The 15853-nt window shown below is 47.2% G+C and overlaps 1 protein-coding gene across 4 annotated transcripts in view; it reads right to left on the bottom strand.

The window, feature by feature from the left end:
- LOC117154461 (uncharacterized) overlaps nt 1-15853 on the bottom strand; it is a 184414-nt gene that overhangs the window by 59503 nt on the left and 109058 nt on the right. For 3 of the 4 annotated variants that reach the window (XM_076625777.1, XM_076625778.1, XM_076625776.1), the window contains 2 exons: nt 11528-12769; nt 5033-5175 (listed from right to left, as the gene is read on the bottom strand). In XM_076625777.1, coding sequence (XP_076481892.1) covers nt 5033-5175; nt 11528-12769 — 1385 coding nt within the window. Of the gene's footprint in view, nt 1-5029; nt 5176-11527; nt 12770-15853 lie in introns of all 4 variants that reach the window. The other variant, XM_033329472.2, reaches the window with a different exon arrangement.

Here is a 15853-nt window from a genome sequence, read left to right as displayed (position 1 = left end):
CAAAAATGGCGGCGGTCGGTTGAGCGGGACGACGCGCCGAGCGACGAAGAGAGGGTTTCAACCCTTGCTATCTGGCCCATCGGGGCTTTCGAGCACGTTAGACCGTACCCGTTCATAATAACGCACGGCTGGAATTTCCGTGGAAGAGACACGTCGGCACAATGCGTTTTCACGTGGCCCGATATGTGCCACGACTTTATTATTTCGGCGCAGAGACAGAGTACGGGGAAGAAGGGGGTGAATACCTGGTGGTGGCCGCCCTTTGTTTCGCTGATCGTATCGGCGGCCCTCTTTCTCTCCTCTCTCGTCACATCTGCGACCGGATTCGCTCCCATGGCACGGCCCCGTAAAAACGCGACATATTGTGCGAAAAGCATATGGCCCGGGTGGCTCCTCCTATTTTTCGGGGCCTTTTTCCACGAGGTCTCGCGAGGGGGTCGATCGACCCTGTGTCCCTTCTCGACGATCGACTTGTACGTTCCAGTCACACTCTCCTGCTTTCTTTTTCACGCTGTTTATCACCAACACGAGTATATCGCAACGTAGGAAACATGCAGGTTTTTTGTATCGAAACTATAAAAAATTTCATGGGAGCGTGTCGAAGGGCTACCACAGAATTGTGACGCCACACCGTGGCCGGCGCGTATTGAGAGATTCGAAGTGGAAAATGTTAATTTATCGACGTTATTTACGAAGTTATGCACCGTGTTACACAAGGCTACTGATTAATTCGCTACTTTGTAATTCCATAACTTGCTTATTTTCAACCTTGTACTACACATTGGCCGATTCTTGGTCTTTCTCCTATAACGCGCAAACGCCTCCTTCCCTCTTGATACCCAGAGCTCGTGGTATTTCCATTTTTAATTTGTATTTCATAGCGCAGCCTTCAGTTTCGGTGTAACTAACGATTCCCATCTTTTCCTTCCACGGTATCGTATTTCGAAATTTCCCTTCCAATTATAACTCAACGTTTCCCGCTTCTCGCATCCTGTCCGCTTCACGATTTACCTTTATAATGTAACACACGCTGCGCTAAAACCTACCAACGGTATACGCACACCGGGGTACAAATGTGCTTAAAACCTATCAACTTGAACAACAATTTGTTTGAATACTGTACAGAAACAATAGATTGGACCATAGTTAACAAGCGCGGATTATAACGCGCGCTGCGACTGCCTTTTATTTCAGTCGCCAAGTATTCTTCAGGTGTGAGAGAGATCACGTTTGACCCATTTCTCAGCATCTCGCCTATATCAGTTTATTGTATTGACCATTCTAAAGTATTCCACGAGAAATAATATGATTTAATTTCTTATGTTTTTTAAATAAATAATTTTTCCTTTTTCCCTTTGTTGTAAAGAACGTAAGATGCGATATGTTTGCGAAGTAACATTTTGTCTACCAATTGTTTCGAACAGTAAATTTTCTGAACACTTTACGCGCGCCATCATAGGGACCAATCCTCTAAAGTAGAGCCATGATGCAAATGGGTTAAGAAACCATTAGAAGTTCTGGAAAATCGTGTCACAATATTGTTTAGCTACGTGCCGAATTATAACCAGAAATGAATGATTCAATTATACGTTTTTAAATCAATCTGTTTTGTAGAATGAGCATAGCAGTGATGGGGGATAATTATCCCATTGGACATGAGTCAAATGCTACACCAGCAGATACTATAACAGTGATGGCTGCTGTCACATAAACCAATCTGAGGTGGAGTAGTGGTTACGATTGCAATTAGTTTGGTCAAGTTAGTGCGGTTACTGTTCATGTAGGGGACGAGTTAGTTGTGTCTGCTGCGGGTGTGGATGTCGTATTTTCTTCTCATTTAAGAATCGTGGAAAGAAAAATCGGACTACGGGTCGCCGGGATTTGAACCCGGGACCCGAACGTTCGTAACCTAAGACGCTAACCACTGCGCTACCGTCGTTCGACTCTACTTAGTGCCGAGTGGTGGTATTTGCTGTCGAGTGCCGCCACAAATCTATTGCCTCAGCAATTGTTCTATGAAATTAGTACAGAAAATGGTAAAATTCTACCTGGTAACCTGTAAATATCGAAGAGCAGCTAGAAATTACAGTGCAGTTAGATGGATACTCTGGATCAACGTAAACAAACGCGTGCGTTAGGGGAATATAGCGTTTCGTTGCATTCGGGACAAACCTTTGAGAATCCAAATATTACGCGTTATTTTATCGCCCAATATTCGTCTTGTACATATTTCTAAGCAAAAATAAATCGTTTTCGACGCTCTGTCCGAGAAGGAGTGGGAGCTCGAAATGTCAGAAGCAACTGGGAAAAAGGTGACAAGGCTCGTAGCAATTACCAAAAAATACGATGCTATTGAATGATTTATTCGACGTGACCGGTGCTTTCGCGTAACATGGAGGGCGAAGTTTCGTCGATTATTAAAACACACAGCGCAGAGAAAGCCTGCTGCTGCCCGAGGAAATGGCCACGGCAAGAAAATTATAGCGTCGGGCCGAAAATGTGACACGCGTGCCGGCGATCAGGCGACGCCTACCGGTTTAAACCGATACATATTTTATAGGTTCGGCTCGCGCCTACCGATCTACGCGAGTACGTCCTCGCTGTGTGAGTGATAGGTGGGCGGGTTCGGCTCGTCGCGCTGTCATAATATTTGAGCTGACGCCGACTACGCGGCGATCGTTAGACCCTCGCTGTTTCCGGGAAAACCTACTATATCAGGGACGAATTATTCAGGCCACTGTTTCACGGTATCGAGCGTTTTTCCACACGATGTTGCAGCGTTTCAAACACGCGCTTCGAATTTTCTGGCACTCGCAAGCGATCAGCTCCGTTTGGTGTTGGAACCGAGAGACGCGTATTTACGTACTTCGCGTTACACGCGTCTCTTTAGCTACAGTTTTTTTTACTAAAACACTATGATCGACGAAGAAATAAATCTCCGGGTCTTGATGACTATCTTCCACGTGGAGACCGATGAAACGATGAATAAAACGAGCAGAAAGGTGTAACAGCGATGCGATCTTTGTTCACGTGCGCACCCTGGGAATGAGCAACGGTCGCGATGTATTTTCCAACAGTTTCCAGTTTTCCTGCTTCGAAAACCAATGGCATTTCGCTGGACAAAAAATGCGACACGTTGGAAACCGCGCGAAACCGAACAAAAGCTGGGGATGGCGTTTGGCGAGTTGATAGGCCGAGGCAGCCGGCCGACAAATGATGGCAAAAACACGACGATTAATAAATCTAGTGCGTGCGTGAGCGGCGTAATTAGAGGAGCAGGTGGCGGCGAGAAAAAGCTTGAATCCATCAGCTTTGCTCTATCGCGCACGAGAGAAAGCGCGCGAGAGGGATAGTGAAACGTCACCGTGCTATGCGCTTTTGCATCCGCGGAATGCAGACTCTTCTCTCGCGAACGCGACTCGCCTCGATCCACTGGCCGAAAGCCTGCACTTTCACTTCGAATCGACGATTCTTCGGCGATTTCGTGGGCCAAACGTTTTTCCCAAAGCCAACTGTTCCGTGGAAAGACGACGCGAATTTATGAATCTGACGTGGAAAGGAGGGAAGATATCGAGTTTCGCCATTCCGTTTGCGTAAGTGCCAGAGCGTCTGCTCGACGAAAATAGATGGAATTCGCACGAGTCGTACGGGCCGATCGCACGAAAGCCCCGGTTACCCTTCGCGTTATCGATCCGCCCCTACCGATACCTGGTGATCCGAAATTTCCATTTCTAACGCGTCGCGTATATTTGCCGCCGACTGAGACTCAGTTTTGTCAAACTCGTTGCAAGCAACAAATGATTCATTCGATAAAGGTGCAAAGCTGGGAAACGATAAATTAGAATTTTTTGCGGCTGCGCGCTAATGGATATTCATGGCACTTGATCGAACCAGATTGATCGTATCTCACGACCAGCCTGCATATATCTTCCTGCTACTATTTGCTACAGTGCACTTTCAAAGTCAGCGGTTTTCTTCGTCAGAAAGATATTTGTCAGAAGCGTGCTACGAATCGTTGGAAAACGAGCGAACCGCGCTCGTTTTGACGCACACAACGGGCTAATAATCGTTTCGCCGAAACAGACCTGCTCTAGCGAGACGCGATTTTCATTTGGTGGAAAATCGTGTGCGCGCGATTTTCGGACAGTTCGTAACGCTGGAATCGACGAGGAATACGCGAACGGGAACGTGGTGTGTTAATAGCCGCGTATATAGGAAATTAGCTTGGCCTTGTTTTATCTTGCATTCTGATGACTGCATCTGCATATCGCGAGAAACACACAACTGCCGTGTATCGCGAGCGTGTATTAATTAAGTGTAATGTGCGGCTCGATGCGCACCGAGGAAACGATCAAGGACACGCTTTTACGAGGCAGACAGGTGCACCAGCTCCTAGACGATTCGTCGGTTGCCTCCGTCAGTTTACGAACGGAACGAAAACCCACTGACACCTTTGCAGGCGGCTCTGTAATCTCGGATTTCCGATACGCGCACAGGTCAAACCGCAAGGTCCGACGTTCCAACTAACATTTTTCGACGACGCCTCGTCGTTACGTAAAGTTTCCTTTCCACGACTTTACAATGCAAATGGCACGAAGGCTGTGTGCGTCTTCGATCCTTCTCGAGTAAAAATACACCGGCATGCATAAGCATTTCGACACTCGCGAATTATCACAGATAAATAAAACGTACAACGACCATGCACGCCTGGTACATATTGATGAAAACGTTAGTTAATATTAATTAGTATAGATAAAACGATACAAGTTGTACGAAAATCGTAACCGTAGGCGTTGCACGTTGCTGTCTGAGAATAACACGTTCGAAAACTTTATTTTGACGAATATGAAACTCCATAGACGCGCGTGTATTTCTTCTTTCAATTTTGACTCGGCGGGCCGTTTGATCCGGTCAATCAAAGTCAATCGAATCGTTGTTTGTTGAAGGTATAACGAATTTTTCGACGACACCAGGTGTCCAAGTACTTGCGCACGCCAGTGTAGCAAAATGATTCAGCTTAGGTACTTACCAGGCGTCGTTTCGGCTTGATGAGAGGTCGGTTTTGTCCGTTCATCTTGTAGTAGAGCCCGCAAGCGTTGCAGAGGTAGTGACCAGTGCCGTCTCGTCTCCACAGAGGCGTGGAAGTTGCGCCGCAATTCACACACTCGCGGCCCTCTGTCGGTGTCGCACCGTCAAAACAACAAATTGATTAATCCTTCGGTGTTGGAACGCTTCGTGTCAAAGAGAAGCTACGTTCGGTGACGTCGATCGAACGAACAGCAATGGGATTCTCCCTCCGCTTAATTTCAAACGCGTTGAAACTACACTTCGGACTAAGCACCGGCCATGCAAAAGTATCTCGACGATTCACAAGACGTTCGTAAATTATGCCGTTTGGAAGAATTCCGTTTGAATATCGTCCGATCGAGCGTATTGGGAAGAAGCTCGAGCACGCTGGCTTCTCGAAACGACCTGGAAAATTTGAAGGTCCGCGAAGAACGTTCAAGAAGAAAATGGGAGGATTTCGACGAGTCAGCGTGCTCGACGCGGACACCAAGTCACGAAGATCGGTGATGGGAGTCGCATGCAGTTGCAGACATACCATATCAAGCGATTACCAGAGCAAAAGCAGAGTCTCTTTAGGACCGTGGCCGTTCGAAGGACTCGTGGATCGAACACGATCGTCCGATAGCGGCTTGTTAATAGCGGGGACGACGTTTCAGATGGGATTGCACGACGAAGGATGAACAGACCTGGTATCGTTAGTTCTAACCCCCACCAGACAGCACACGGAAAGGGAAGGATCAAAAGTTTCAGGCGTCGTACTCTTTTTCCATGATTAATTATCGTCCGTTTAATTCTACCTGGGTCTGTCGCGACCCGAGACGCGTCGCAGTACGCGCGCACCTTTCGAACGCCTGGTTTTACCATTTAACGCGATCTTCCTATCTTTTGCGTATTTCACGCTCGTTACTGGCAAAATGATTTAAGTAGAGAAGATGCGCGAAGAGATACAGACTGTTCTATGAGTAAAATAGACGAAGAAGAAGAGACGTCCGAAGAGATGGGGTCGCGAAGAAGAAACAAGTAGGACAGTTATAGTTGTAAAATATGTAGTTATAGAATTATAGAGAAATTAAACGGCGATGACTATATTTCTTATAATCGTGGTAACTGCGTATGATACTAATACTACAACCGGTTTAACCGATTACTGGAAATCAATGTGCAATGATAAAAGCGACGTGTGCGATTCCCAGGACGTATAAAATTAATTTGTTACCTAACAAATCCTTCGTCTTCAGATTTTTCAAATTTCTTAATTACAGCGGCAATTAACCGTAGTTAATTACAGCATTACCTACGTATAATAAATATCAAAGCACGTTACTGCTACGTTTTTTTGAACGCAATTACAGATTTATGGCGTGATTTTATGAAAAAGTAATAGTCGTTGCTCCTAATTAGATAATAACCGATCGTTCATTCGTACACTTTGATAAAAATCGTAATACGCTGTGTACTCGCCATAAATCGATCAAGCATACTTTTTATCGCGTTGCCTGTTTCGTTTGCCTTAACGAGGAACGAGCCTGAAAGTTTTGGGAATCGTACGACGGGAGAAGAGAAGAGAAGGGAGGGGAGAATTTTATCCGATGAAAAGGCAAGAATTTTCCTCGAGCCGTGAAATCCGCGTCTCTCGAAGTGGTCCTTCGAGCTGCATCCTCCTCGAGATCGAATCGAGCGTTCGCCATGACTGCAAAAGATCTGTAGACTGCGCCGAGGCGTTTTTCGTGTCGAATCTTACGCAACCGACGTGGCCAAAGAGCGATTCGAAAACTCTTCGATTAACCAGGGGGGCAGGAAAATATTAGAAGAAAAAAAAAAAGAAAAAAAAAGGAAAAATAAAGATACATCCGACGATTTCTAATTTAACCGTAATCTTTGCTCTTTTAACGCGATTTATCGTGTCGCAAGTGCACGCGTTCGTTCAGAGACGACTACGCGTGATTGTTTTAATTGCGATCGCCGATCGTTAACGTCTCGGTATCGCGTCCGAGAAAACGATGCTTACGAGAAAGAGGCGGATTGTTTCGACGAAAAGACGAGTTCGACCGGGGGAACGAGACCGATGGAAGCCGTGCCACTTTTGCCATAAACGGATGAATTATGATCCAGGACGAGGAAACCGGCGTTCCGTCACGAATTTGGCCCGGCGACTCTTGCTGTTGCTGTTGCTTCTTCTTCTTCTTCTTCTTCTTCTTCTTCTTCTTCCTCTTCTTCTTCTCAATTCCGATTTCGAACGATTGCTGCGCGAAAATGGTTGCGGATGGAACGTTGTCGTCTAAACTTTCGAATCGCCAGGCCTACGAAGATTTTTTTTACGAAAACGACGCTCGAGTTAAAGAGCATGAAACGCTGCGAGGAGAAAAGCAACGGAATATGAGCTGGCTCGTTAATTGCAATTTTCACTTGTGGCAAAAACACGCGTCTTCGTTAACGATTAATTAATAAAAGCATCCGCGGCAGAGAAATCTCTCTACGGCTATTAGCCGAAAGAAACGTTCTAACGAAGATGAAAATTATACGCGTCGCGTGTATTTCGAGACTCTCGTAACTCTCGCGAATTAGAAATGCTAAATTTTTACTTTCGACTCGATAGGCGCGGCGTGACGCGGTTCTTTCGCGCAAAAGCTGTCCGTTCTCTTGGCGGACAGCCTTTGCGCCACAACAACTCGTCAAAACGAAGAATTTTTAGATTTTCTTTTTTTCTTTTTCCAATTACCGGAACTATACAACTATAACGGGTGTTTCGTAACAAGCGAGCGATATTTCAGCAACGGATACAGCGTTCAAAAACGATAAAAAAGCCTTCCAATCGACGCCGTTTGATCTTGTTTACGAGATATACTTGCGTAACGAGTTTGGTGTTCTATCATTTCGTATCTGATTACCTTCGTACTCAAATTTACTTCCTTGCGTCTCAATGCACGCGCGTACGTTGCATATTTCCTCGTGGGCGTACTCGAAGTCTCTTGTATAATCCACACCTCTTCAAGTTCTTCGAACACGTGGCCGTAAAATCGAACGAGGATCTCGACAAATTTAAAAAATATCTGGCCGTATCGAAGGAGTCGCGCATCGATATCCGAAGACGAATTAGATACGAAACGATAGAACAGAAAATTCGTAAACGAGATCGAAGAAACCCAAGTGGATACGAGCTGCGTTCTTATCGCTTTTAGGTACCGCAACGATTACTCGAGCATCGCTCGTTTATTAGGAAACACCCTGTATAAGTTATATTCGTTGTAATTAATATGGTTGGAATTCTAGCGATTTAAAAGAGCATTTAGATACGTTTGGTCGTAGCTTTGTACGAGATCCACGGATTTGTCTGGCTTCGCAGTCATCGAGGCTGGCACGCTGTGCGTTGTGTGTGTCGTAAGTCGATTTAATTAGCGGACTTCCACGCCGCGAAGTCGGGCCATTGTTCCCGGAATTAGGATTTTTACCACGCCGCGCCGTCCTCGCCGCAGACCGGCTATTATTACCGCAATCAACGTATCCGGCATTTTTCAACCGTTTCATTCCCATTCCCGTTCCCCTTCGCCCTTTCTACCTCCCCTTCGATCGCCAGCGACGACCCAGATTTCCGTTTTGCCCGATTTTCCTGCCGCTTTCCAGCTGTGGCGAGTGGCCGCCCCTTAGTTTTCCGTCAAACGGCTCGAGTATCCGCGGTACAGTTTCTCCGAATCAAAGAATTGGCCGTTGAGTTGATCGGTCGAACGCTTCGTGGCGCAGAGAAAAATCGTGCGAGAAAGCACGGCAAAAACGTTGGTCCGCAGACTCTTTTCGAGAGGGAGATTTTTGCCAGTGACAAAACCAAAAAACGAGTAGCATGTAGCCACACCACATCGAGATAGAGAGATACATAGAAAAAAAAAAAAAAACAGGTACGTGTGTGCTGATTCGCCCGCGCGTGTGTGTCTTACACCTGTGTGTATTTATAAAAAATATATATATATAATAGAACCATACAGAGAGAAAGGCACAGAGAAAGGAATGCGCCGAGTCGAGTCGCCTGCGAGCGGACGCTCGAGCGTCTCCGACGCCTCGAAAAAAATAAGAGCAACAGTAACGTCTCGATAATTGCCCAGCGTGGTGTACATACTTGATAAATGTCCGGTCGTCATCCGCATCGCTAGACCAGCTTCTTCCAAGAGTTTCCTTTGACGCAGCGCGAATCTCGTCCGCTGACCAGCGTAATCCGATCCGAATTTAAACGTCAGCGTGACAATACTAACGCAATAACGAAACTCTTTTGCCTGTGACTTTTTTTAAATTAAACCTTGACCAGCCAGTTTGCCAGGTTTTTCTGATTAAAACGAGACCAAACACGGTATAGTTTAAATCGCGTTTAACGACGGAAAATAAGTTAACGTCGTTAAATATGCAAATATGCCGTGAGCGAATATCGCGTTGCTAAGTGTGCAACGTATATAACAAAATTGAAAATCTTTCGTCACCGCGGTTAATATTGTCCCGCAGGTATGCTTCGTTCTCCAAAGCCAATCCTCGGGTCTCTTCCTTTTTCACTCGCGCTGTCCTCTTCCACGTTCCATGCAAAATGGCACGCGTCATCTGCAGCTTCAGAGCCAATTCCACGATCCGATAATTGGTCGACGCTTGTGCCGATTTTCGGACAATTATCGAGAGACATTACCGTGCAACGTCTGCGATAGCATAGACGTTGTTCAAAGGAATAAACGAGATTGTCATAATACGTTTGGAATCAGAGACGTCTAGGCGTTGCCGTTCTCGGTGTCCCGCCCTGTGCATCCACGTTCGTCATAAAAATCAATCAGGTGTGGTGCTGTTCACGCTCGACGTCTCGCGGGTGCCACTCAAAAAACACATCGGTGAGGCAAAAATACAAAAATACGCGTCGGTGTGTCTCCCTCTCGCCGACAACACTCAGCTCGTTTCGATAAAAAAACAAAGAGAAAATATATATATATATATAGAGACGTGTTGGTCGTTCGTATCAACGAACCGTAAGCGAAAGACGACCGCCACCAAAAGCTCGTTCGGGGATCAAAAAACGGAACAAAATTGAAAAAGAAGAAAAAAAAAAGAAAGAAAGACGACTCGAGGTTTCTTTCCTCTTGGAGAAAGAAGTGGTGTTCTTCGTGCCTCGCTATATTCTAGGAACGAGTGCTCGAGGAATATCGATTGGCGCGAGGAACGCCGTGCAGGCGAACCTCGAGTCGATAAATAAAACCAAGGAAAAAGTACCCGGTGTGACAAAAGTGAAAGCAAACGAAGGATACTGGAACTGAAAGCGAAAAACCGCGCGAATCCCGGTGCTTCGAGTGCTTGCGGATAGTCGAGTGCACCGGGGTTCGTGCGTGCAAGCAAAATTAAGGAAACCAAAAGCGTTAACGTGAAACCAAAGGAAAGAAAAAGTGAAATGGGGTGCGGCCGTTTCGGTGGGAACGAGGCTCGTCCGATCACGAACTGGCCATTCTACTGCGTGGAACTCGCTACGTCCAGACAGTGAAAAAGTCCAAGACCAGAAACGACAGCACTCGCACGGCCTCGTCTCCGTAAGTACGTTGGTACTCGCGCAGCTACCGAGATAACCGAAAGAAAGACGATCGAGGTAGATACTCTGTTCTCTATCGCTCACTGTCACGCGTTGCTATGTTATTCTACTTGTATACGTTGGCACTTTCGGCCAATACGCGTGCTCACACTGCCGGCCATTAGTATCGGGTACCTACAGTGGCTACGAAACATATTGGCACTCACACGCTTCTGGTTTACGACGAAGCGCATTTTGTCAGGTTGCGCAGTTCAGTTTCATATACTTCGATATAGCTGACTAATTGCGAATAACACGTACAACGATGATAAATAATAACGTTGTAATAAATACCACGGTGTACAAACACCTACCGCGCAAATGGTTATGTAAATGCTACGATACAATGCTGTGCCGGTACTTTTTGTGGCCAGCGTCGAACAATTCCAAGAAATTTTACCTCGCTTAGCATTTCACGTTACAAGACGCGGCTGATACGAATGCAATAGATCGACAATGGTATTACCAGGAAGCAAAATCCATTGAGAGCAAGTAATTTATGCCGGACATCGATGATCCTAAACGGTCGGTCGATCGTCGCCGACGGTGTACTTTCGCGATTAGACTGCGTGGAGTAACGCGTCGGTGAATCTTAAATCTGGTTAAACGGGCAAAAATACGCGGTGCGATTGCGATAGCCTATGAGAAATAATCCATCGGACCGACGTCCGATTATGTCGTGTTCGTAGTTCTGTATCGTAGTCTGGAAGCGCGGCTTGGATCTTCGAAAAACTGGCTAGAATGTTGCGGAGACTAGGCCGTTGCATTTTGAAACCCAAAGAATTCGGAAAATCAAGGAGAACCCAAAAGATAAGAAAAGAAAAGAAAAACGAAAGAAAAGAGAAAGTAAGAGGGAAAGGTGGTAGGCGTGCCGCTTACCGGCGGACGTCCTCGACTTGTTCCTGGGCTTTTGCTGCTGCTGCTGCTGCGCGGAAGGCGAGCTCGGCGTGTTGGCGTGCGCGTGACCGACCAACAACTTCGAGTCGACGTTAACGCCGGCCACGCCGGTCGCGTTGCCGGCCCCGGCTGCGGCGGCGTGATGCCCGAAAATACCGGAAACCGCGGTCCCGTTGTGCGGGTTGTGGGACGAAGACGAAGAAGACGACGAGGAGGCGCCGTGATGATGGTGATGGTGATGGTGGTGGGTGGTACTAGGATACTGCAGGTGCTGGTACATGTTATACGCGCTGGTTGCCGGGTCGTACTGGGATCCGGAGGTGGCATGGTGGGTGTTGGAGGCAGCCGCGGCCGCGGCTGCGGCGGCGGCGGCGGCAGCGGCCGCGTAACTGTCCCTACACGACGGTGAACTCGCACCACCGCCACCACCGCCACCACCGCCCGCCGCCACGTTGTTCCCCTGATACGCAGCCTCTTGTTGCTGTTGTTGCTGTTGCTGCTGCTGCTGTTGCTGTTGCGTGGTGCTCGCCTGTTGGCTGCCGGACACGCTGCCCGACTGGTTATTACCTTCTCGTTGCTTCACCTGACCGGTCGCTCCGCCGTTCGTCCCGTTCCCAGCGTTTCCTGTGTTCGTCGTCCCGTTGTGTTGCTGATGCGGCGGCGATGGTGCTCCGTGATGGTGGCCTAGCATCACGCTCGGTTTTACGTCGCAGGAGCTCGCGCCCCCTGCACCCAGCGCGTCCTGATGGTGCATGAACACGCCCATCGCCGCCGCGTGGGCCACCGCCGCCTGATACTCGCTGCTCGCTCCGCCACCTAACCCTGACAGAGGATTGCTCGTGTTGTTGTTGTTGTTCGCGCTACTGGTGTTGTTGTTATTGTTGTTGGTAGTGCTGGAGGTGGTGCTGGCGGTGATGCTGTCGGGGGTGGCGTCCTTCGGCGGCGTCGGCGGGAAGGAAAACAGATGGTGGCCAGCCCCGGCACCGCCGTGACTCGACAGGCTGCCGGTGGTCGGCGGCAGGGACGAGCCCAGGGGGCTCTGCGGTTTATCGTCGCTGACCGCGCCGCCGCCGCTCGAGCCTGTCGTCGTCGGGAATCCCCAGGGCGTCTTCGAGGTGTCCGCCCCGCTGCCCGATAGCCACGGATGCAGCACGGAACTGTGGAAGTGCGGCCGACAGACCTGGCTCACCGGTCCGCTCGTCACGCCGCTGCTCGACATCCTTGCTGAAAAAACGCACGGAAACGGATTGGTTAGACGACTCTTCGCTCTTTTCCTTCTCGATCTTCTACGTTCAGGCACCCTATCTACGTAGATCTAAGCTGTGCCTCGTGCGAAACAACGCAGATATCTCGACGAAAAAAGAAAAGAATCGACGATACCTTGCACGATATCTCGTTCAGAGCAATGCTCGATCGTATTCGCGTTCCAGCTTCGGCCGCGAGCTTATCGTTGCACGTGGTCGATCTACTATCAAACTCGTCAATTCCACGCCCGAAGACAGAGATGGTGGCGACGCGACCCGACGTGCTCCACAGGTCTCGTAACTACGCGATCGTTTCCTGCGCCCGAGAGAAGAACCTGATTCGTGCGTGCGCGGAATGATCGGCTTTTACGTCGATCGTAAAGGCAGCTAATTGCCGAGGACATCTTAATTACGCGCGCAAAGCCCGCTCTCGCTCGACACGCGCGCTATCATCGCTTCTCCCCCTTTTTTCATCCCTCTAACGTACGCCATCGTGCATTCACCCTTACATTCCGTACATCCTTGTACCAGAAAGAAAGAGAGAGAGAGGGAGAGAGAGAGGATTGACTCCGCCTCTGGCTAGGTATAATTAGACGTTCATTAACGATTTGAACGTTGCAACGTTGCCTATCCAGGATTCGCGTTTCCTTCAACCATTGCCTCCACCGGGTTCCGCGAAAAGGAATCGTTTCGTGCAAATTCGTGACTCGGGCGCAAGCCTGCTTACGTCGGGTGCAAGTTGCACGAGCACGATCGATATATCGAATGGTTCTTGCCGGCGTTGCTCCGCCACCTCGGCGGCATACGCTGATAACGAGCGAATGTTTTGCCAAACTCCACCCCGTTGCACCCCTTAGCGCAGCTGAATTACGGCCGTTAATTCGAGCTTCGAGTCGACGTCACGCTCCGTATTCCTCGCTAAACTTACGACTCTACCTGTGGCCTTACGGTTCTCGCGGCAGCGACTTGGTCGTCGGAAATTTTGTCGTCTAACAGAAGGAAAGTGGCCCGAAATCGGCGACAATCGAGAGAGATCGTATCGAGATGAACGTTTTAGTTGGGAACGAACGACGAGTTGAAGATGCACGTGCTTCTGCTGTGGAAAGTCGTCTAAATTTAGGAGCATGAAACGTAATATGAAGAGGGAGAGCACGGGACGAGCAGCTGCAGCGTCATGCAATTAATCGAATGCAGCGATGCCCCGCCTGTAATTGGATCTCGTGCATTAGATGGAAAGTAAACAAGAGAACAAGATCTCGGTGAAAGCTCGCGATCGCCAATTTTGCAAAATACCTCGCGCCACATTCTTCGTTACTGTTCGTAAATGTCTGGACCTTTGTGTTTGGTAGTTTGTTTTATCGATTTTCCATGTCGCCCCGCCATTTCCGAGTTATTTTTCGCTGAAATCGAGAGATGTTGATATTAACCCTTTGCATTCTGAATTTTATTCCAATTTCGTTACCAGCAGCTTTTGAAATTTAATTTAACTAAAAATAAGACAATTTAGATGGCTAAAGGAAGAAGCATATTCACTCAAATACCAGTTTTATTCAATTGTTGTATTTTCTAATTTTTAAATGTATGATATATCGTGAAACAATTTCCAGGATGCAATAATTAACCCTTTGCACTGTGGATTTTATTTCAATTTCGTTACCAGCAGCTTTCAAGTGTTTCATTTGAAATTTACTTCAACTAAAAAATAAGACAATTTAAATAAATAAAGGAAGAAGCATATTCACTCAAATACCAGTTTTATTCAATTGTTGTATTTTCTAATTTTTAAGTGTATCATATATCCTAAAACAATTTCCTGGATGCAATAATTAACCCTTATAATATAACTAACCCTTTGCACTGCGAATTTTATTTCAATTTCGTTACCAGCAGCTTTCAAGTGTTTCATTTGAAATTTACTTCAACTAAAAAATAAGACAATTTAAATAAATAAAGGAAGAAGCATATTCACTCAAATACCAGTTTTATTCAATTGTTTTATTAATTTTTAAGTGTATCATATATCCTAATACAATTTCCAGAATGCAATCCTGCTTTTCTAGGACATCTATCGATTTGGACATAAAAGGATGTCGAGTGGGACTCGACAAAGGAACTCCTCAGATAAAAACTGACATCGAGTCACTCAACATAGGAGTGCAAAGGGTTAATTATCATAAAGGCAGGTAAGCGAAGAGGTGCTTACAGGAGAGACACGAAGGTATGCGAACGATAAAAGAAGCTCTCGGATGATTTTATCTGTCTTTTTTCATCGTGCAATCCATTTCATACTTTCGCCTGTCGCAAAGTCTGATTCTGTACCTTTCTACGCATTTCTGTGCCTTTGAGCGTGTATCAACCACCTAAGATCGATGAACACGAAAGCAGAGTGATGCAGACATTCGGGTAATTTTACTCTACGTAACGACGTGTCTCCAGATATAGCTTCATCAACGTTATTTGTTAATAAACATCAATTACAAAAGTCCTGCAAGAGCAACAACGAGATCGTGAAACGACGCGATAAATTCACGAAAGAAACTAAGATCTGCAAATGGGTGTCCGGATACGTGTAACCTAAACATTCTACGCGTAAATCATTATAATTCGGACGATATTAATCGAATTAAACGGACCTACGCGGCCGTCTAAACAAAAATCGATGAAAATCCTGTTGCAAAAATACGTCGAAGTCTGCGGCAGCTGGAAGAACGGGAAATCGGAAATCCGTCATTTTCACGGGTTAATTTTTGCAACGTGGCGGATGGAACGAGGGGCAGAAGCCAGTTCGCACTTCCTCCGGTAAAAACTTTCGCGCTAAGGGATATTTATCATGCCGCTACCTCTCCTTTCTCCGCGAGACGTTCGCTCTTTTTCGTTCGTTTGCGCGCCGGTCCTCTCCGCTTTTTGCGGCCGCCATCTCGCAAGCTGCCGCGTCTCTCGTTATCCCCGAGACATTCTCATTCACGTTCACGCTCGCTTCTCCTCCACCCACGGCCGAGAGTAAGTTTTTCTGTGGGGCGAGCGATCGACGCGTGCATTTCACCGGCAACGAGATTGGCAAACG

The sequence above is a fragment of the Bombus vancouverensis genome, chromosome 16 (assembly GCF_051014615.1).
Source record: "Bombus vancouverensis nearcticus chromosome 16, iyBomVanc1_principal, whole genome shotgun sequence".
In the NCBI taxonomy this organism is placed as follows: Eukaryota; Metazoa; Arthropoda; class Insecta; order Hymenoptera; family Apidae; genus Bombus; species Bombus vancouverensis.
This window is presented reverse-complemented; position numbering and strand designations above follow the sequence as displayed.